Below are 22,624 nucleotides of genomic sequence, written 5' to 3'. Positions count from 1 at the left end.
GGGGTGTGTTGGCCAGTATCTCCTTAAGAGGTGGGCCACTTTATGAGACAGTTTAACAACTCCTGGACTAGAGCGTGGGAGTGTAAAAGACTAGCACACCAAGAACTGCTTCCCAAGGAAATGAAACAGCTGGGGGTGCAGGGCATAGGAGGGGGTCGAGAGAATTGCGCTGGTTGCTAAAGTTTGTTCCAGAAGGAAACTCTCTCTCTTTAGGAGGTGGCACTTGGACTGGGGGTGTGTCAGGAAGAGGGGCAGCCTATTAGCCTCCCCTGTTGGTGTGTGTCCTGCTGCAGCCCCTGGGGCTGGCCTGTGCTGGGCACCAGCCTGAGTCTGTCTGTCCTGCACTGTGCACCAGCCTCACCTGTCTGTCTGACCTGTGCCTCAGCCCCTGTCCTGTCTAGCCTGACCTTCCTGTCTGTCTGTCCTGCACCGATCTCACCTGTCTGTCTGTCCTGTGTCCCAGCTCCTGTCCTGTCCAGCCTGACTCTCCTGTCTGTCTGTCCTGCACTGTGCACCGACCTCACCTGTCTGTCTGTCCTGTGCCCCAGCCATGTCCTGTCCAGTCTGACCTTCCTGTCTGTCTGTCCTGCACTGTGCACCGACCTCACCTGTCTGTCTGTCCTGTGCCCCAGCCATGTCCTGTCCAGTCTGACCTTCCTGTCTGTCTGTCCTGCACTGTGCACCGACCTCACCTGTCTGTCTATCCTGTGTCCCAGCCCCTGTCCTGTCCAGCCTGAGCCTCCTGTCTGTCTGTCCTGCACCGTGCACCGACCTCACCTGTCTGCCTGTCCCGTGCCGCCCCCGTGTCCCGCCCCGCGCCTGGCCCCGCTGTCAGTCAGTGGCGGCGGGTGGGCGGCGCCGGCTCCTCCTCTGGGCCCGTCCCCGCTGCTGCTGCAGAGTCTCGGCCGCGCCAGCCGCCGCGCACCATGGCCACGGACGAGCTGGCCAGCAAGCTGAGCCGCCGGCTGCAGCTGGAGGAGGGCGAGGGCGGCGGCGGCGGCGGCGGGGCCCGAGGGGCAGAACGGGGAGGCGGCCGCGCCCGAGCCCGACGGCCCGGAGCCCCTGGGCGGCGGCGCGGGCGATGAGCTGAGCGCCAGGCTGCAGCGGCGCACGGAGCTGAGCCAGGGCGGCGGGGAGCTCTCGCCCGGCGGCGGCCGCAAGGTCTTTAACCCCTACACCGAGTTCCGCGAGTTCTCCCGCCGGCAGATCCGCGACATGGAGCGTCTCTTCCGGCAGTGAGTGCCCGGGGGGTGCCCGGGGCCGGGGGTGCCCGGGGGGCGCCCGGGGCGGGGCAGGGAGCTCCCCGGCGGCCGTGCAGGCTGGAGCAGTGAGTGCCCGGGGGGTGCCGGGGGGTCCCCGGGGGGCGCCCGGGGCGGGGCAGGGAGCTCCCCGGCGGCCGTGCAGGCTGGAGCAGTGAGTGCCCGGGGGGTGCCGGGGGTGCCCGGGGGGCGCCCGGGGCGGGGCAGGGAGCTCCCCGGCGGCCGTGCAGGCTGGAGCAGTGAGTGCCCGGGGGGTGCCCGGGGCCGGGGGTGCCCGGGGGGCGCCCGGGGCGGGGCAGGGAGCTCCCCGGCGGCCGTGCAGGCTGGAGCAGTGAGGGCCCGGGGGCGCGGGGGGTGCCCGGGGCCGGGGGTGCCCGGGGGGCGCCCGGGGCGGGGCAGGGAGCTCCCCGGCGGCCGTGAGGCTGGTGCCCGGGGAGAGGAGAACCAGGGAATTGAGCCGCTCCCCACCCCGGCAGCCGGTGCTGGGGACCGGGAAAGCGACCCCCCCCCCCCGTAAAGTCCGGGGGAGAAGGGGAGACCCCACCCCACCCCCTAACCACACACGACAGGGCGTGGATGGAGCCACTTGCAACCACTGAGTGCCGGGGGGGAGATGATGGAGATCCTCCTCCCCAGCCTCCTTCCTCTGGGCAGAGATACCTGTCTCTCTGGTTGGGGGACTCCAGCCCCTTTCCTTCCCCTCCTGAGGAGCAAACCCAACCGCTTCCCCATCCTCATCGCCTGCCCCGGGGGCATCACTGACCTCTGTCTTGGGGGGAGAATTGCCCCTGAGACACTCCTCTGCCCCTCAGGGCATCACTGACCTATGCACAAGTGGGGTGTAGTTCAGCTTGCTTCTGGCAGGCTTAGAGATGCCACTCTCAGCCATGTGACGCTGGAGGGAGTAGGAATGGTTACATTAGGAGCATGAGCAATTCCCCCTTTCCTCCCCCAAAAGACTGCCAGACTTAGCTGCATTAGAGAGGCTGGGCTTTTGATTTAAAGCAGGGTGTGCAGTGTGCCTGTGGATAGAAGAGGGAAAAGATCTCTGCACAAACTCCCCCCTCCTTTTAAGCGAGTCTGGCAACGGGTGTGAAGCCTCCAGACCTCTATAGAAGAAGTTGATCCTGCACAAGAAAGCTTAGTGGTGTGAGGGTGATTAGCGTTTCTGCTGCATGCTGAGATAATACCCAGTGCTGCTTTTGTAATAGTTATAGTTTAGGGAATCTTGTTCCTTTTTTTGTCGTGTGTGTGTGTTGCAAGTTCCACTTCCAGAATTGGAGGTGACTTGCTCTTGTTTTGGATTTAACAAGAAAATCCTTCCATCTCTTCCCAACTAACCAAGCCGGGCCTGTGGCATTATGGCTTTGCAGACATTGCTCTTTTCCGTAGAGTTAACAGAAAAGAAGGCAACTTTAGAAAAACCTGACATGGCAATAAATTTCACACATCAGAGCAACACTTCCTGCTCTATTAATTTCTGCTGTATTCCTCTTTTTGGTTGCTCTCCATTCAGTCCCTCCTGAGGCTCGCGCTCTGACAATTACTGTACTAGCTTGCTTCAAATAAGTTATCAGTAGTCGCTAACGGCAACTATCAGGGAAGAAACCTTAGAGTTGTAGAAATTTCTCATGGAAACTGAAAAGAAACGTAAGTTTTGATCTTCTGGAAACATAAGAATTCTGCAGGCTGTGGGTTAAGTTACAAGCTGCAACATTAATAAGTAAAATAGACTGGATCTCCTCTGTAAAAATCGGTTGATCTATAGCTTGATGTACAGACATTACCTTCTCAGTGTAACAAGTTAAAATTCCGGGAATACAGATCACATTAATGGGCCATGTAGTCTGGTATCCTGCCTCTGGCACTGGCGAGCACCAAATGCTTCAAAGCAAAGTGGGAAAATCCCATAATGCGCCTGGTCAGTTGTGTAATGCTTTGAGGGCCCATTCTTGCACCACTGCTGGGAGTTTTATTGTTGGCTTCGATAGGGGTAGGAACAGGGATGAAATCGGTGGAAAGGATGCTGCTCTGTGTATGTTACTACCATCAATATAAGGGCCTGTCATTGCTCTTTAAATCCTGACCTTTCCTGCTCAGCTATTTTAAATTAGCATCCAGCTGAGACATGACATATGTTGTTAGCCAATTATTTAAACAGTGTTTAGCTAAATCAGTCTAGGAACAAATATTTAGAGAGTTTGAGTGTGTTAACTAGAAAGGCTGCACTAAAAAAACATAAGGATCTTCAGGGCAATGGTCCATAGACTCTTAATTGAGCTCCATACAGGAGTAAGTAGGTGAATTTTAATGGCCTGTGATATACAGAAGGTCAGACGAGATGATCTAATGGTCCCTTCTGGCTTTAAACTCTGACACTGATTTAAAATAAATGCAGTGATGGAACTAAGGGAGATGCTATTGGAAAACAACACGTTTCCTCATGTTTACAAAATCTGAAATTATACTGGAAACGCTTTGTTTGAATAAGTTACTTTTCACTATGATGGGCCTTTTTTTTAAAATGTTTTTCTGCTGGGACATTAAAAATGGACTAGTTCTGCTTTTGTTTTTATGGTAAGTTCCGAGTCAATTTCACTTCCAGATACTTTGCACTGGCATTATTCTGCTGCATTGTTTTGGAATGTTTGTTTGGGGATTGTTAATCTGTTTCCCCTGAAACTTAAATTTTTTCTGGCTACAGAGATCTTAATTTTGGACCAGTGCTGACCTGTGTTTGTTCTTTTAAAATTGGAGTGCAACCCACTGCTCAGGGATAGGCATTGCATGTGGCAGTTGAAAATGAGGAAATGCCACATTGTTGGCCAAAAGCTGCGTCTGGCCATATTCTGGCCCAGCTCTAACGCCTACTTCTGATTACAGAACTACAGAGTGAGCAGTTTCTACACACTCAGCTCATTTGTTCTAACGTTACTTAGTTGAACACACTTCCGAGCATTTTGCTGCAGCATGAGGAATGAGAGTCTGTGTGGGAGCTGTAAAGCTAGATTGCAAAGTAAAGCCAAGCAAATTGCATTCTTATGGATCAAGCCAGGGCCACTGGCATAACTTGGATAATTAGCAAAATCTAGAGAATTCTACCCAAAACCACTGGCAAATCCAGGTAGCCAGAATACCAGTTCAGCTTACTTTCTGGATTTGCCTGTGTTGTCTATATATTGATGAAAACTAGAGCAGTGGCAATCCCTGTCATATTCTTGTGTTAATTTCTCTGTATCTGACTTGTTCTCTGAAGATTTTCTCATTGGTATAGATGAATTTGCTGCTCCTCTTTTGCCACAGATGCCTTTTTTTAGTGACAAGACTGCCCCCGTTCTGATAGCGTTAACAGACATTTGGTAGGTAAAATATGAGGGTCTGTGGAAAGTTTTTCTCCATTGAGGCCTGAGATGTATACTCGCCCCGTGGAGCCTAGTGGAATCAAAGAGTCATAGAGTTCAAGACCAGAAGGGACAACCAGATCATCTAGTCTGACCTCTGGTATATTACAAACCACCAACAGCACCCAGCACCCTCACACTAAACCTAACAACCAAAACTAAACCACAGCACCAGCGCCCACAGGAGACTAACCTGTTATTTGCCACAGTTAGAGAACAGGAGGGAGCAAGGTGCTCCAGTGCCCAAGGCCACCTCGGTGATAGGGAAGTGATTAATCATAGCATGAGGCATTCAGTTTCTAAATGTGTATTTGTACTAAGGTTTCCAGAGCTCACTTTTCATAGTCCCTGGGATAGTTCGTGTGAGTAAGGGTTACTGGTCTGGGTCCTGAGATCCAGCATTACCCAGACATTTTGTTATTAGCGGCTTTGTAATCTGCCTCTGTGTGCTCTCCCTTGTTCTTCATTTTTAAAACCTACTGAACGGACCGTTTCTCATTCTCTCGCCCTCCTCCTGCTTCCCTTTCAGGGTATTAACACGAGGTGTGATTCAGAGCTTGTCAAAGTCAATGGGAAGTGTCTCGTTGACTTCCTTGGTCTTTCGATCAGTCCCTCAGACAGTGGCTTATGTGTCGCATTGAATTCAGCAAATTGCTACTTTTTAATCTCTTGTAGTGTAGCTGTGCTGGCCTGTAGCAGAGCTTGCAAAGCCCGGTTGTGTGTGTAACAGAACCTAAGGGACCCTGACTTCATCCCCCACTTCCTAAGTCAGTGTGAGGCATTTCTGTAGATGTCCAGAAGGGAAAGCAACAATTAAAACATCTTGTAAAATGAAAAGGTTGCAGAAGTAGTGCTCTGCCCATGAATATCCCTTTGTTAAGTTCTGCTTCTCCCCTAACCTTTTAAAGAAAAACAAAAGTTAGCCTTAAATTATTTCTCCTTCCTAGTCACCAGAACCACATAGGTAAAGATTTAAGTCAGTCCACCTCCAAAGCTGTGTTAGCTTGTTCCGGCTTTAGAGGTTTTACTTCTCTTCCTTTCATGCTGTTTTTTCTAGTTCTGCTTTTCTCCTCCAGTATATGTTTGCAGGTTGTTCCTCTTCTACCCCATTGGCTTTCTTCTGAGTTGTGGGGTGTATTTTTGGTTCTGTATTTATTAGCTCCTGTTCAAAAGGCCACGTTGCTATCAACATACTTACGTTTAGTTCTGTAAGTTTCAAATACCTTTACACTTAGTTTGAAATGAGCTCACTGCTTTCTGCAGTCTTTTGTGTGCGTGTTTCTCTCTGCTACAGCAATTAAGTGTCTGTATAAGGAGACCATAGAACCAGAGGCTTAGAAAGACACAGGAAATACAGTCATCTGCTTCTGTAGTATAGGTCAGTCACATATTTAGTCGTCTGTCTTCCCTGAAGCAGCTGTGGTAGAGATCTAATCAGTACTTGTTTTCCTACGGTATAATATATAATGTCAGACAAAATGTTGCTGAATTCTGTGCCATGCTCTCTTCCTGAAAGGAGTTGGCAGATTGGGGGATACTTCTTCCTCAGAGAAAGAAACGGTCCATCGCCTCCTATCCAGCACCTCTGATTGCAGCCCCGTTACTTCCAAGATTCTAGAATCTTGGCATCTTCCAGATTCCATTTACACAGGCTTTACATCCCGAATTCTAAAAATCGTGCTTGGTTGGTGCCAGTGAAGATAACCCGGTGTGGATGGGGTTAAACCAGGGCAAGGACATGCTGTCTCTAGCTAGGAGCCTGGTTTCAACATAGTTCGTCCTTGTCCTCTTTGCCTGGTCAAATCCTTATTCGATCTGTTGGCGCCAAACTGGTAAACATGGCTGTTTTAAATTATGAAGGGTTCCTGGGACGGTCCTGTTTAATGAGGCAAAGAACTGGGGAAGACTAAGTAACACAAGCAGGAAGAGCTTGCTAGCAAAGAATTTGAAGGAGCCATTGACTGACCCTTCTGACACAGAAATGCTCTAATGATGTTTCTTTTGAGGTTGCTAATAATGGGGTCATTTACCACTTAGCCAGAGATTAGGGGCACAATTAAAGCCTGTCTCCAGGAGAGGTAATCCCCCTTTCCAAGTTAGGAAGCTGAGGGAATTTGCAACACTGCAATAATTCATCCACAGGGTGTATTTAATGTTATCCAGACAGAGGCTTTGTTGAAATGCTGCACTGAATTGACCCCACTGATTTGGGGAAGAGGAAGGACTGAGTTACATACAGGGCGGCGGGATTTTCAGCAAGAGAGCGGCTACCAGCCCTGGCACGCAAAGCATGAGTCATGCTAGCAAGAAGGGAGATTTTGCTTTATAGCCCAGGCTATCACACTGAAGTTAAAATGGATCCCTAGAATAACTTAAGGAAGGGGAAAAGAGGGGCAGGTGCCTAATTCAAGGCAGCCAATGTACTAGCCACTGAATTGGAGCTGCATTTGTTGCAGTTTGGAGAGAACCCAGTCTAGAGAGAAGCTTTTTTTCCGCCTCCCAAACTGGCTTTGTCATCAGCTACACGTTCAACCAAATGTACCCAGGCTTCCAGGAGACCGTCCTTTCTCCTAATATAGTAGGAAGGCCCACAGACCATGGGGAGTGAGAGGAACCATTGCTGCTCCAAAAGCAAACTGCACCCCTGAGTCACAGGCCGGCGCAGGTTTAGGCTCTGCACTGTGGAGAACCTCTGCTCCCCTCGCATGATAGCTTCAAACATGCCTTATTCGGACCCAGCTCTAGCTCCTCAAGCTGCGATTACAGTGACTGCTTGTGGCAGAGCCTAAACACAACTTCTCCCCCCTCCTCCAGAGGGAAGAGAGTCTTGCTTGCGGTAACTAACAAGGTGGGACAGATCTGTGGATTTTCCTGCTGGAAGAAAGGAAATGATCAGGTGGGCCTGGGCATGTTTTCAGGATCGCCTGTGCTTTGCTGATGGTGGTGAAGTGCCGGATTCCTGCAGCTGGACAGCACCGAGAAATTCCTCTGCCCCTGAACTCTAAGGGCAGTGGGGGCGCTGACTGGCCCACATCTAAGAACCCAGTTTCCCTGCTGGGTTCTTAACACTAGGATCAGAGTCAGCAGCTGAGGTGGCCCCAAGGTACTGCTCTCCAGCTGATCCTAGCTGGAGCTACTGTGGCAGGGAGGGGAGGGTGAGACTGACCCCTCCCAGCCAGGTGGGCCTGGCCCGGCCCTTTTGGCATTCTTGGAGGAGCGAAGCCAAGGGATGCGTGTCTGTCTGGGAATCTCTTCGCTGTGTCCACCTCTCCAACGCATGAGTCCCTGCAGCAGCTCGAGAATCCCAGCCATGTGGATCACTAATTCTCTAGGGGCCTGCGTCAAGGAATTCTGAACAGAGGAATCAAATGGTTCTGTTCAGCGCCCTGCAGAGGAGAAGCCTGACGCCTGTTGCCGCTGGAGCCAACACAATTGGCAGGTTCCTTGGGGGTGGGGACCTGTCCCTGGGTCTGTGTTTCGTGGGTCCGATTTCACTCCAGGACAGCCAGAGAGGCTGGAGACACGCCACTGGGATCTTCGGGCCTTCCCGTGCAGGGGAGAGAGTGTGGCGCGCACAAGTGGTGAAGTCGTGAGTTATACTACGATGTCCGTAATGAGTGGAACAGAGAGACGGCTGTCGGGGCAGCCCCACATTCTCCTCTCTTCTGCTCAGTGTGGGGAACATTGTCCTCTGGCAGCAGACGGCACAAGCTGGGGCTGGATGAATGTCCTGCAGGCAAGATACTTAATGGAAGGCAGTCTGGAACCTTGGCCCACCACCAGTTACTCACAGCGCTAGCTCCCGATAAAGGTGGAAAATGACCAAGCCTTCATTTGTGCTGTAGGGTAGCTCTCAACTTTGGCTAGGAGCGTGGGTGTCGGGTATCGCGAACTGCCCCCCGCTGGCAGCCGGGACTCAAAAGCAGGTCACTGCTCACAGAGGATCAGACAAGGCCCAGCTGAGACTTTCCACCTCCAAACTCCGAAGCACAATTATGAGAATTGCCTGGAGCGTTTTCAGATCTCGCTTTCAGGACTGGAAATTACCCTGATCCAAGGCCTTTGCTCTATTAATCCCTGGAGGAGTGCCAGAAAGGCTCCTTTTGGCTGAGGGACCATGCAGAGATTTAAGGGATGCTTCCTGACGCCCCGTGTCTTACGGAGAGCGGTGTGTAGCCCCGGGAAGTAGCGGGCTCCATTTTTCCAATACTGTGCAAGGGTTGTTTCCGACCCTGGCAAACTGGAAGATTAAACTCTTTCCCCACCTCCACCCCCTGATAGGTCTTCCGGCTCAGGAGCAGATTCACCATGAAACAAACCGAGGGGTGGCACGGGGCCCCCAATGATGGGGGGGCTCCCAAAATGCAGGACAAATATCTGACAACTTGCCCCGAGTCCCGGCGGGTGGCACAGCAGGGCTCAGGCTGGCAGGCTGCCTGCATGCCGTGGCCGGTGGCCCCACACTGCTCCCGGAAGTGGCTGGCGGCTGGCACGTCTCTGCGCGCCCCTCGTGGGGGGGGGGGGGGAGAGAGTCAGCTCCAAATGCTGCCCCTGCCCCAGGCAATGAACAGAGACCCATTGCTCCCCCTCCCCTCCAGGGGCATGCAGAGACATGCCAGCAGCAGGGCTAAGGCAGCTCCCTGCCCGCTCTACCTCCCTCCTTCAGCGCCGCTTTGCTCCTGGAAGCAGCCGGCATGTCCCTGCAGCCATTGGGTGTGGGGGGGGGGGAGGTGGTTTCTGCACGCTGCCCCCACCCCGAGCACCGACTCTGCAGCTCCCATTGGCTGGGAACTGCGGCGGCAATGCCTGCGGGCAGCGGCACACAGAGACCCCCCTGCCCTTCCCCCCGCCTAGGAGTCTCTGACGGAGGCGGGGGGTGTCGGTTGCTTTGGGAGCCATGCCACCCAAGGTAAACGCTGCCCCCTTGTCCTCCTCCTGCACCCCAACCCCCTGCCCCAATCAAGGTAGCTCACTTTATTTTCATTTACTTCCCATTACTTATAATATAGGAGGAGGATGAAGAAAAAAAAGAATGAAAAACGGAGGAGGGAGATAAGAGAGAATGTACTTTTTCTTGGCTGGGTCCCGAGGGGGGGGCCCCGAAAATGAAGCTGCGCACAGGGCCCCACTAACTCTAAATCCGCCACTGTTCCAGCTTCATTTTTGTAGACAAGATGTTGACCTGCTAGTTCTACAAACCCAACCCTTTGTACCATATTGAAGCAAGTGGGGCTAATTGGGGCTGCCATTCAGCTGGATTAGGGGAGTTCAGAACTTCTGAAATCAGGGCTACCCACTCCAGATTGTTGAATTACCAACTCTAATGGTGAGCCAGGAATTCCTGACTTCTGAGCTCAGCTTTCTGACCACGGGCTTCTCCCCATCTATAAACCTGTAAGAATATCTGCCTGTTTCAGAAGGGTGTTGGGAGGATGTCTGCAAAGGACTTTGAAGATGAACAATGAATAAAGTAACTAAAAGAACTGCTGATGGAGAACTGTGCTAGGTGCAGGGATCATCCAGATCAAACATATAAATCGTCTTTCTGAACAAGTCAGCTCAAGAAGATGAAGTAATTCTTGCTGGATGTTGCTGGCATCTACTCTGTCAGACACCGGGTGTTTAGCGTAATGTGTCTGGGATGTGTTAATGACTTAAGAGGAGGGGCTGGGGGAACTGGGGTTATTTAGTGTGCAGAAGAGAAGAGTGATGGGGGATTTGATAGCAGCCTTCAACTACCTGAAGGGGGGTTCCAAAGAGGATGGAGCTTGGCTGTTCTCAGTTTTGGCAGATGACAGAACAAGGAGTAATGGTCCCAAGTTGCAGTGGAGGAGGTCTAGGTTGGATATTGGGAAACACTATTTCACTAGGAGAGTGGTGAAGCACTGGAATGGGTTCCCTAGGGAGGTGGTGAAATCTCCATCCTAAAAGGTTTTTAAGGCCCAGCTTGACAAAGCCCTGGCTGGGATGATTAATTGGTGGTGTTCCTGTTTTGAGCAGGGGGTTGGACGAGATGACCTCCTGAGATCTCTTCCAACCCTAATCTTCTGTGATACTTTAGGGAAGTCAGGGAACTTCAGCAGGTGTATTCTAGGGACAAAAAACGTCAGGGTCTTCAAACAAACTCACTAGATGTCCTTATGAAATTTTTAAGTATGGATATGACTTGAATCTGCTTTCCTAGACAGTCTGCCAGATTAATCTAGCATTTTCAGGGAGAGGGCCCTCATGTTCTAATGGGTCGTTTCCATCTGTGACTTCTGCAATTGTTGGCTGCCCGACAATGATTTCACTGATAAGAGTAGGTATGAAGACTTCACCCTAATCAGAAGAACCTTCTAGTTTATGGACAAACGATTCTGATTCATTAAAGAACAGCAACCTTGTTCTAAACCAATCTTAATAGAGCAGGTAAATGGCGTATCAGCGTAATTGTTACTTTCACTACCAGTGTCTATCAGGTTAGCTGATTCACCAGTTCTCATTGCTCAATAGAAATGAAGTCATTGTTAAAACACTGATCCTGTGGCCATCTCTCCTGGTTTGAAAACCAGTGCAGAGCTACTCTGTGCCTTAAGATACACGTCTCTTGTGTCAACATAGACACGTATATTAGCAGAAATCCTTTGTTTCAGCACAGCATTCCAGTGTCTGGACATCATGGCAGAAAGAAGAATGGTAAATAAGAATGTTTAGGTTATTTATTCCACCCCATTATATTATACATCAGTCTCTGGGTTCAGTCCTGTTGCTTAGTGCTTAGTCTTATTTAGATTTTAAACTTCCCTTCAGAGTTTATAATGATTCAACAACTGAAGTGGATGTGTTTTCCTCCTTCCTTAACAGATGTGCATAGCTACATTCGTCTTGATGCACACACCAGTCCTATATTGAATCTGCCTCTGGAGCACTATGTTTTCTAATTTAGTATTTTTGAATGGATTTAGCGTGATCACTTCATTGGAAATCTCGTATATGCCGAGTAAAGCAAGCACTGAACCTCCTATAGCATGTGCACATTTTACCATGTAGGACTTAAGCAAAGAGGTGTAGGGTGTCGTCAGATAATGATGAAGCAAATTAAATCCACTCAACTCAAAGCACATGTACAGCTGTGATTCCACTTCAAAAGTAGGTTGGCCTAGGCTGAAGGGGGATTATCAAGGCACAGGTCTCAAACCAATCTTCCATGCTTGGTAGCGGTGGCAAGATTTACCTGGAAAAGCTCCTCTTGTACTGCAACAAATTCTTTAGCTGAAGTGGTGCACGCTTCACTGGGGAGAAAAGCATCTGGCGTGTTAATTTCAGCAGTAACACAAAGTATCATTCCAAAAGCATCCACTCCCCCCCCGCAGGGAGCCCTTTAGTGGGGTTGTTAATGCTTAGTGCAAGTGTATTCTAAGCCCCGAGAGTGATGAGCAAATGGAGCACTTGGATGTGTCCTGGAGGGCTTGAATACCATTGCAAACCAATCTCATTTAAGCCAAAAGTAAAACTAGATGCTATAAAAAGACACTCTCGGGTGCCTTTAGTGGTCTCGCACATGCCTCCGGTGTGGAAACACACCCAAAGCCATCTTGAGTAAGCCACCAAAGCACGGCCTGGCTCATCTTAATGCTTGCTATAAACGTTCAGCACAAACATGTTCTGTGATGGGATTTATGGGGCATGTTCACGATGAACCTTGACTATTATTATAGTGGGATATTGACGTCCTTATGGGGAACCCCTGGGCCAGGACACAGTGGATCATAAGCAACACCGATACTAATAATTGTAGCCACAGAGCTCTTACAGTGTGAATTGGGGGCTGCATCTGAGGATGATAAAACTTCATGTCTCTTTATGCACTCCTTAGTGACAGAGAATTCCTAGCCAGAGACGAAATTAAGAGAAGAGTCTGAGGGTGTTTTGAGGTCCATTGGTACATGCCTGGTGATGAGTTTCAATACTAGGTGCTTCCAGCCACATCCTGGCTATCTACATTCTGGCTACTATTTTTAAATACATGTTGAGTCATTGACCTGGGAGACTTTAGAGGAACCAGATCTTCATCTAAAACCTCACAATATCATAAGCCTCTGGGGAAGTGTGTGGTTTCCACTATTCATTTCTTTTAACAGGAAGGTTTTAGACAGCTCACCAGGCAGATCATCTGCACGCTAAGCGGGTGGAGAGGCTTTCCTAGAACGTGCAGACTCTTAATTGCTTCTCCTCCCATCCCGGTAGCTAATTTCATACCTGAATGCGCCATCTCCTCTTCAGAGTGGGAAACAAAATTCCTGCTCCTGAGAGTACTCAACTTGGAGTGCAGCAGCCAAGCTCCCTAAAGATGTGTCTATAACCGGGCTGAAGCCACCAGCTGGAGATCTGTAAGACGACTTTCTACAGCAGGGCTCTGCACGTCTGATATTCACAGCTCAGCTGCCAGGCCTGGAGGCTTGTGCCAAGTCTCTCTCCCTCTCTTCCCCCAAGCCGTTTAAGAGCTAGTGCTTGATGCAGAGTGTACTGAGTGTACTGAGACTGCCAAAGTGCCACCATTCCATCTAGTTAGCTAAATCTGTTCAGTTTAACAAAGAGAAGGTTAAAAAGGTGACTTGATCACAGTCTATAAATCTCTACATGGGGAGCAAATATTTAATAATGGGCTCTTAAATCAAGCAGAGAAAGGGTTAACTCATGATCCCATGGCTGGAAGTGGAAGCGAGACAAATTCAGACGGGAAATAAGGCGTACATTTTTGACAGTGAGGATAATTAACCAAGGCTCATAGTGGATTCTCCATCACCGACCATTTTAAAATCACGATTGGATGTTTTTCTAAAAGCTCTGCTCTAGGAATTATCGTGGGGCAGTGCCCAGGCCTGTGCTATATGGAAGGTCAGACTAGATGATCAGTGGTCCCTTGTGGCCTTGGAATCTCCACTGAAGGAAGTGATGGCCCATTACCCGAACTTCTGCTCACTTTCTAGGGGTGCCCCGATTCTTATCAGAGCAACTGCCGTAGTAAGTTCTGGTGTTGTTTATGCCCCCTGTACAATTTTTGGAACAATAAGTAGAAGAAATATTTTAATGGTGCAAAAAAGCCCACAACCAACCCTGTAATTTCCTCCTTTGTTTGCTTTGTCCTTGTCTGTTTGCAAGCCATTGCACTCTGTACAATCAGTAATGCAATGTCGAAATGCTTCCTGCTCTTGCTTCCTGCCTTGCCCCATTCAGGTTGGCATGTCCCTATGCTCTTTCCACACCCACACAGAGTCTGGTCTTTGTCTTTAGCATGGCATTGCTTGTGGATATTGTGATAAGCTCCAGCTATTGCCAGGGTTGGAGGCTGGAAAGCAAACAGACTCGCCCACTAAGTACAATGAAGGGGCTGAGCTATACCATAACTCTGCACTCAGTGTCAACAGGCTGCATAATGCATGATGGTAGGCCATTAAGAGACAAAAGCAGATCCATTATTTTAAGAACTTATTTTATTATGGACTATGAACTTCCTGTTGTGGTATTCACCTGGTCGGCTTTTGTACAGTGGGGAAATTGTACCATTGGGCAGTAGATCAGCTTCCTAAGCTGGATCTGAATGTCACTAACTGTAGCTCTTTTTACAGTCTGTGTGTTATGTTGCTGGAGAGGGAATTGAAAGTTAGAGCTTCAGGGTCCTGAGCTGGAAAGGGATTGCATTTACTGGGTGTGTAGTTCAATCCCATGCCAGGGGCTCTAGGCAAAGGTCTTCGATTCACTCTCTGCCAGCTGGAATGATGCTTTGTGGAATTATGTTTCTTTTTTGATTGAGAACTAGCCGTTCAGGAGCGGCTGTAGTCAAGCATCAGGGGGTGCATGTATAATACAGAGGGTCAGTACTATCTCCTTGCATCACTCTGCTGGTCTCCTGTACAGAGATGGATTTCACTCTTAGTATGTTATATATGTCCCTCCTGACGCTTTGCTGCATGGCCCTGGGGGAGAGGAGGGTAAATTTCACCCATCATGTGTGATCATGTCTCCCTTGAGTAGCTGCTGCCCACAGAGGATGACAGCTTGCTATTGCTCACAGCTAAGATTTTAGCTAAGCTAACATTTTAGCTCAACTGGGAGAGGCCTGATCATTTGATACTGAAGTCCCTGAGTTCCACTGACTCCATGGTATTTGATGAATCCACGGCATAGAGAGATGGTACAGGTGGGTTTGCAAAGGCAGCACTGATGGGGAGCGATAGGACAGGGCCTTCTAGAAAAGTGCTGATAACATAGAGGCAAATTCACGGGATCTGAATTAGCAACTTCTGAAGGGAAGCTGGTCTCTGTAGTTATTGTTTCTGTCTCCTAGGTATGACGCGGGGAAAGATGGCTTCATTGATCTGATGGAATTGAAGCTAATGATGGAAAAACTAGGAGCATCACAAACGCACCTTGGGCTGAAAAATATGATCAAAGAAGTAGACGAAGATTTTGATGGCAAGCTTAGCTTCCGGGAGGTAAGGCCTTCTCTAGTGAGCAGTATCAGAGTGAGTGCGCCAGGACAGTGTGCCCATCCTGGTTTGTGTGCCCGATCCATGGAAGCACCTGCTCCTCTCCGGGGATACCGAGACTTTTAGATGTTTCTCTTCTCTGCCAGGGCAGGACAACTGCTCCTTCACCTGCTCCCCAGTGATCTTTGTGCCCTCGGTTACGGTGTATAGCTAATCACGCTGCATGTGTCTCCGAGCCTTCCACCACTGAATATCTATGCTGTGCACGTTCAGCCAGACTGCCTTTTGCCCTAGAAAGTAGCTGGCTAAAAGCTCTTCTGATGTGTCTGTAGGCTCCTGTAGAAGGATGTAGATAGTATGGTGATGGGTGTGTTAGAAATGCTTTAGAGGGCTAGATCTGGGTCAGTTTGGAGTCAGGGTGGGTTGAGTCAGTTTCCAGATCCACCAGCCTGTTTCTCCTGCCATAGCCCTAAGGGAATGGCCTCCCAGTCGAAGGCAGGAGAATTCAACATGCGCCCCATATAAATGTCTATAGCAACTGTGCCCTGGGGAGAAGCTTGTGCTTAAATGCCAGCTAAACTGCATTCGGGCGGTTTTACAGCTGGCAACTTCAACCTGGAGGCCACAACGCTGGGCTGTGATTGAGGTTCCCACCTTGCACAGCTGTAGCATCTTTGTGTTACTGTGGCTGGCAGCGTGGGGCTTGCGTGATCTCTCCCTTCGGCCCTGATCCAGCAAGATAATTAAGCACGTGCCTATCTTTAAGCCTCGGACCAGTCCCACTGGCTTCAGTCACCTGCCAAATTTGTGGCTCTTTATTTTTTCAGCTCCCGTGTTTTTAAATCACCAGCATTTCACTAATCCAGGGGCTTTTCTGACTCTGATTTCTTCGGGATCTGCAAAGCTTCCATGACACTGGTGAGGTCAGGTTATACTGGAATTTGTCTTGCGCAACGTGGGCGGGTTTGGCACTTGGGGACGGCGTATAAAGGCTGAGTGCCCAGTCACTAGAGGGGAGGGGGTAAGTGTCAATGTGCGCTCTAGGAGTTTGCTACAGGAAGGAGTGGGCTGCTTCTCAAGCAATTGATAAAGGCCTCTCCCTCCTTCCCACCTTTGAAAAGATCTCTGGGCACCAGGGTTCCAGCTGCCTCTGTGCGGAGCCGTGACTCTGTACCTCCTGTCTGAGCGATGCTTGTGCCATTTTCGGAGTCCCCTGTGGCAGCCGTTGGTCCAGATCTTGGCTCACCCTCTTCCTGCATCATCTGGAGTGTGAATTGTCCCCATTACACGTTAGCTCTGTCAGAGGACCAGGAGGCAGTCTGGCCCCAGGCCCAGTGTCTCTTCGAGGGGAGATGAAGCAGGGAAGGGGGGGAGTTGGCACAGGGCTGCGAATGACTGATAGGGAGATAGGATGGAGAGCGTCTGGTTCTGTTACTCTGTGATGCACTTTTTGCTTCACCTACTACTTTTGGCAAAACCAGTGTTGTTAATGTGAGTCTGGGGACTGGAAAAGAGTCGTAACGCAGCCCTGTGCCCCTCCCCATTCCCTGTCCATCACGCGCTTAAATAAGACAGTTCCCAGGAGACCACACACAATTAACCTGATTCTGCAGGTCTACAAGTGCTCAGCCACTCCTTATTCGGTTGGATGAGAAATTAACACGCCCCACGCCATGTCTTTTTGGCAAGAAATTCCCCCTGGACAATGGAAGGGCAAACAGGGTCACTGCTAATGGGGCTGGATTCCCCGCAAATATCTGTACTGGGTTTAAATCAAAACTGCGAGTGCTTCCTCCATGCAGCCGGTCCCCTCTCACTCTGAGCTGTCATCTCCCCCCTTCAAGAATCCTTCTGCTGAAATTTGAGGTCTGGAAAACTTGCCTGATGGAGAGAGGCTCAGGGAGCTCAGTCTCTTTAGCTTAACAACCAAAGCGTTAAGGGCTGACTTGATCATGGCTTTAGAAGTACCTACAAGGCAAGAGATTTTTCACAGTGGGCTTGTCAGTCTAATAGACAATGGCAGAACGGTCGCTAGAGATTGGAGCTAAACAAATTCAGACTAGAAATAAGGTGCTTTTTTTTTTTTTAAATCAGTGAGGGCAACAAACCATTGGAGCATCTTACCTATGGGTGTGGTGGATTCTCCATCACATAGACTTTAAATCAAGGCTAAAAGATCTGCGCTAGCTGACAGGGTGCTGGGCTTGCTGCAGGGATCACAGGGTGAGGTCTGGGGCCTGCGTTGTGCAGGTCAGGCTGGAAGACGATGGTCCCTTCTACTTAAAATAGATGAAACGTCATAATGGCGTAACGTCCTTCCCCGGTGTCATCTGCTGCACGTTCCTCCCCATCAGTGCTGCCGCCTCCGCTTCTGTGGTCTCCCCGCTTGGCCCCACATTCTGCTTAGGGATGTAAAAGGTTAACCAGTAAGCATTAGGTTTACCCTTAACTGGCCTTACCTGTTAACCACGGCGGTCCCATGCCGGCCAGAGGACCCCAGCTATGCCGGGTCGGGCTGGCAGGAGGGACCCCTGCCAGGCCGGCCAGAGCAACCTCGGTTAACCAGTTAAACAATATAATTTTAACTGGTTAACTTTTTAGCTGATATTTACATCCCTAATTCTGCTATTGCCTTGATGCTTCTGTGTCCCTCCTTCTCTCCCTCCACTTATGCCTTTGCCTCTGCTGTCCATCTCGCCTACAAAATCCTCCTTCCCCCTTTGCCTCTCACGTCCTCGCTGTCCTCGGTTCAGACCCCCTCTCGACACTCTGGCCTAGCATCCTGCTGGCACCCATCTCTGCTCTGGAGCTTGTCTAGGATAATATAAGAAATGGTTAAACCTGCTTTCCCCAGAATGTCTTCCCCTCTTGATGCCCCACCCAGAGGAGGATCGCTATGTCTGTTAGATTGTAAGCTGGCAGGCATTAATATATTCTTCTAGCCGCGAAGCACTCCTACCGTGCTATATGAACAAGGGTAAGTCTAATGGGGCAGTCGTGTTTAGGTTGTTGCATTCCTGCAGATCTCTAGGTCTCTCCAGCATTGAACCTCACCCCCAGTGTAGGACACTCATGCGGACACGCAGCCCCTTGCATTTAAAAGTCTTCCTTCCTTGTGGGAGATTTCCAGTGAGTTACACTGACTGCACAGAGTCCCTGGGATGGCATCGCTCTAAACATGCTTCCTGTGGGAGACGGGCTGCTTGCCTCCTTAAACAGCATCCGTGCAAAAGCACTCCGCTCTTGGGGCGTCGTAACGAAGCCTCTGCAGATCGAATGAAATCCCCTTCTGAAAAGAGAAGTGAGACTTCAGCAGCAAGGCAAAATAATGCACTCAGGGGATTATATCTTCCTGTTTTATGCACTGTCCAGGCTGTCGCCAGCGCCTTCGTTCTCTGTGAGGGACATATCTGCATGCAACCCTGAGCGGCTGGCATTCATGCTTGCTTGCTCTATGCAGTTATCTCAGCACTTGCCCTTAAAATACTCGTGAGCAGATGTGCAGCAGACATGTGATACAGCTCAGTATCATTCACAAGATGAATATTCATGGTGTTTGGTCCTACAGTCGCTAAATAAGATGGTGATGCTGGCCCAGTGACCTAATTTTCAGTGTCTAACCTGTCAGCTTCCCGCCTTTCCTGGTTACACGGCAGTCTCCTGACTCGCCCTCTCATGCTTGATACAACTGACTCTGAACATTTTGTATCAGGCCAGGTCCAGTGGGCAAGACACTGGACCAAGACTGAGGAAACTTGGTGTCTCCCAGCTCTGCCACTGCTGGCTTGGGACACCTTGGGAAAGTCACTTCAGCTTTTCCTTCTCCTCTTCGGTGGTGGAGATTGTGTATGTTCTTCAGGGCGGAGACTGTCCTACGTATCTGACGAGTGCAGTGGGCCCCTGATCTTGGTCAGTAATAAATAACACAGCGGGGAGCAAGTCTCTCTTCCCAGGATTATTCTCTTAGGCCCTCCAGCCAAGTTCCACTTACTGCAGTTTTGTGCCTCTTCCCTCTGACAGTTTCTCCTGATTTTCCGCAAAGCCGCGGCGGGCGAATTGCAGGAAGACAGCGGGCTTCACGCCTTAGCGCGGCTCTCGGAGATCGACGTCTCCACGGAGGGCGTGAAAGGAGCCAAAAGCTTCTTCGAGGCCAAAGTAAGGATAAAAATACAACTTGAAGTCATTTTAGTGCAGCTAGGAGGGGGGCAGGGGGAACACATGAGGGTGTGTTCCATTATCACAAGGTGACGGGTGTTCTGGGCCTGGTAGAGGATTCTGACCATAGTGCTCGGTGTTCAGATGTCCTATATAACCAGTGTGCGTCACACTGCGGTTTACAGAAAGCAACTCTGGAGCCAGACCCCGACCACCACCCGTTGTCGTGCGTTTCCTGTGTGAGCCAATGGCAGCTGCCTGCCCCCAAGGGTAGAGCTTGGCTTGCAGCCTGCAAAGCTGCTGCATGCGGCATCTGCTCTTCCTTGCGAGGCTGCTGAATGACAGCCGGGACAGCAAAGGTGCCGTGGCTTCGCACCTGCTGCCGGTTCACACATGACGAGTTTGGATGGCGACTTGTAGATGAGTCGTGCCCAAAGGGCCGGCTAGAAGCCTCGCTGTTAGGGCCTGATCCCCAACCCACTGAAGGGAGTGGAGAGTTTCCCCTGGGCTCTGCTGGGCTTTGGCTCACGCTCTTTGTGAGAAATCCTGCTGCCAAAGGCCTTGTGGGGTTGGCTCTTCTGACTCCCTTGCCTAATGCGATTGAACTTCCAGGTCCAAGCTGTTAATGAGGCCAGCCGCTTCGAAGAGGAGATCAAAGCCGAGCAGGAGGAGAAGAAAAAGCAGGCGGAGGAGATGAAACAGAGGAAAGCTGCCTTTAAGGAACTACAGTCCGCGTTCAAGCAATGATCAGAGGTTGGCGGGGAGGGCGGGGGGCGGCAGCAGCCCTGGAAAGGACTTCCACGGTACAGAGTGCCAAGGAGGTGCTGAGCAAACCGCTGTCTGGGAAATGTCCGGAATGATTTGTGTAAGTGATGGTTGAATGGACCAATTTATAAAGAACATTTTTTGTCTGTGAATCCAGAGTTGTTGGGCCACCTTCAGGGACAGGCTGCTGATGGTTTTGTTTATCATCCTGTTGTCTTGCAATGTAAATATGGCAAGTGAAGACTTGGCGAGCCGTTTCCCGTTGGTCTGTTAGCTGTTCTGTGACGATGTGTGTCTGCAAATTGGTGGGGGTGTAACTCTGCTTTTAAAAAAAACAAAACAAAACAAAAAAAGAAAACAACTTTCCGTGTGCTCTGAACTCGTGTGTGTTCTCTAGCTGTGAACCATTTTGTAAACCAAACCGTATGATAAGCACTGTGGCTATGCCCCCGGCATTGATTGTACTGCACTCTGGACTAGCATCTCCTGCTTGTGCAGAAGTGCCTTAGGCAGCTGTTAGTGCGCGGGGTCTTCTGGAAACAGTCTACACTTAATGCTTTAAATCAGTCACTTTAAAGGCCCGTAGCTGAAACCGTTCCAAAAATCATCTGGGGGAAAGCCCACATTAAGGCAGCATGGTCAGTCAACTGAATGAGGGATGAGGAGCTGGGGACGCTGAGTTCTAATCCTGCCTCTGGCACTGATTCACTGTGTGGCCTTGGATGAGTTGCTTGAAACTTTTTGGGCCCGTACAATGAGGACAAGGCTACCTCCCTTCATCAGGGGGTGCGAACGAGAAGGTGGATTTTGAGCAGGGCCTGCCTCTCTGTGAGATGCTAAGCACCACAGACTGGTCCTAAATGGTTGCATACACTAAGGGCTCAACTTTTACAATCTGGACAGTTCCCTGAGCTGCCTTTGATGGCAGTGGGAGTTAAGGACTCACAGCACCTCCAGAAGTTGCTTGGCATATTGCTGACTTGAGATCCAAGTGCTGCATTTCATGACGAAGCTCTGCCTCTCTCTGCATTCCCTCTTGATAAACGCTTAGTACTGAGGTGTTAGGGAAAAGGACACAGCCTAGTTCTGGAAGATGCAGCTAGTGCTGGCATAATCTTGTGTATGTCACCTGAGTTGGTTTGTAGACAGTGTTCCCTGTGCAGAAAGAGCCATGGTAGGAGAACGAACGCAGGGGATTTCTCAGTATCAGGCCTAAATATTTTGGTCACCTGCAAAAAGTGAGGGGAAAGCCACAGGCATGCTGGGGAAACTTGCTGAATACAGCTACGGCTCTTTAACAACCAATAAACATTCAGGCTGGAAAAACACCTCTCTGAGAAGTGCTTTTATATGTCTTTTGCATGCACTGTGATCCTTAAAAGAAAGGGACAAACTCTAATCACCGTTGTTCGGTCCTTTCAGGGTTTGTAATGAAACCATACACATAACTAATGTCTCTAACTGCATTTCTGATGAGGTCAACTGGAATGCGCAGAAACCTCCATGGCACTAAGTGGTGTTTGTAATGAAAACCAGTAGAATTGGTTTGTGCCTGCCTGTAAGCATGGAAAGCCCGAACTAACCCTTAATGTCGTCATTCAGATGAGGAAGTGAAGTGTGAGAACAGAAGACTTGACATTTAAGTGTTGATGTTTACTGGAAAAAGTGTTTTAAAAATCCATGCCAATGGTATGCAAATGCAGAGTGTCATGTTCATCCTGAAAAAGTTAATTGCTTGATTGCGTGTAGACCAACCTGGTGTTCTGGTAAAAGATTTTAAGAAGAAACCCATTGGTGGATTTAGAGGCTCTATTATTTTTCATACGGTTATCTGCTAAAAGATTATATTGGTTTCTTCCATTCTTTTACTGCTTTTCTTTAGCAGATGTTTTTACAGATGAATTTAAAAGTTGTTGTTTTGTTTTTTTTCTTCAAAAGCTCCTTCCATTCAGGGGTCCGATTATTTTTTGTAACTAAACTAAAATAAAACCTATATTTCTTATGCCTGTGTGTGGCTGATGGCTGGCGAATTTCAAATGCAAAGGGATTTATTATTATTATTCCTATTATGTAGGTATTATTCTCTGCCTGTGGCCCATGAGTCTGTCTAGTCTCTCATGGGCTGTAATATTGTGGTCTCATTCCAGCTGGTTGGGTTTAGCGGGCAGGTGAGGGGTGGTGTTGGTGGCCTGTGGTAGACAGGTCAGATGCTCTGGTGGTCCCTTCTGGCCTTAAACTGTGGCTCTCTGCATCAGTTAAATCCTAGCAGCAGCGCGGCTGTTTAGGTGCAAAGCTGCCCATTCGCCTTCTTTTGGGCATGAGTCAGGCATCAAGCTGTCTAACGCATGCAGAAACCAGCTTTGTTGCAAGTGAACACATGTGTAGCCCCTGACCTGTGTACTCTCCCTAGGTTCCGTTTGAAAGTGAGCGTGACACTGCAGTGGCAAAGAGCAACATACTTCCCCCCCTATGTTGCTGGCAGCAAATATTACTCAAAAATACTTCTGGTCACTACCCCTTAAAATGGAAACAGTGCAGAAGATGCACATGCAGTATTGTACAGCCAGCCACT

The 22,624-nt window shown here is 49.7% G+C and overlaps 1 protein-coding gene across 1 annotated transcript; it reads left to right on the top strand.

Annotated features, from left to right (window-relative positions):
* The first annotated feature begins 878 nt into the window (after positions 1 to 878).
* Positions 879 to 21,273, top strand: EFHD2 (EF-hand domain family member D2). The gene is given in 5 exon segments (XM_073317181.2): positions 879 to 1,004; positions 1,006 to 1,235; positions 14,991 to 15,138; positions 19,153 to 19,287; positions 19,900 to 21,273. Coding segments are annotated over 5 exon segments (726 nt in total). The 5' UTR covers positions 879 to 926; the 3' UTR covers positions 20,035 to 21,273.
* The last annotated feature ends 1,351 nt before the right edge of the window (positions 21,274 to 22,624 follow it).

This window comes from Lepidochelys kempii, chromosome 18 (genome assembly GCF_965140285.1).
Source record: "Lepidochelys kempii isolate rLepKem1 chromosome 18, rLepKem1.hap1, whole genome shotgun sequence".
NCBI lineage: Eukaryota > Metazoa > Chordata > Testudines > Cheloniidae > Lepidochelys > Lepidochelys kempii.
The sequence above is the reverse complement of the archived record's forward strand: the minus strand, read 5'-3'. Positions and strand labels throughout refer to the sequence as shown.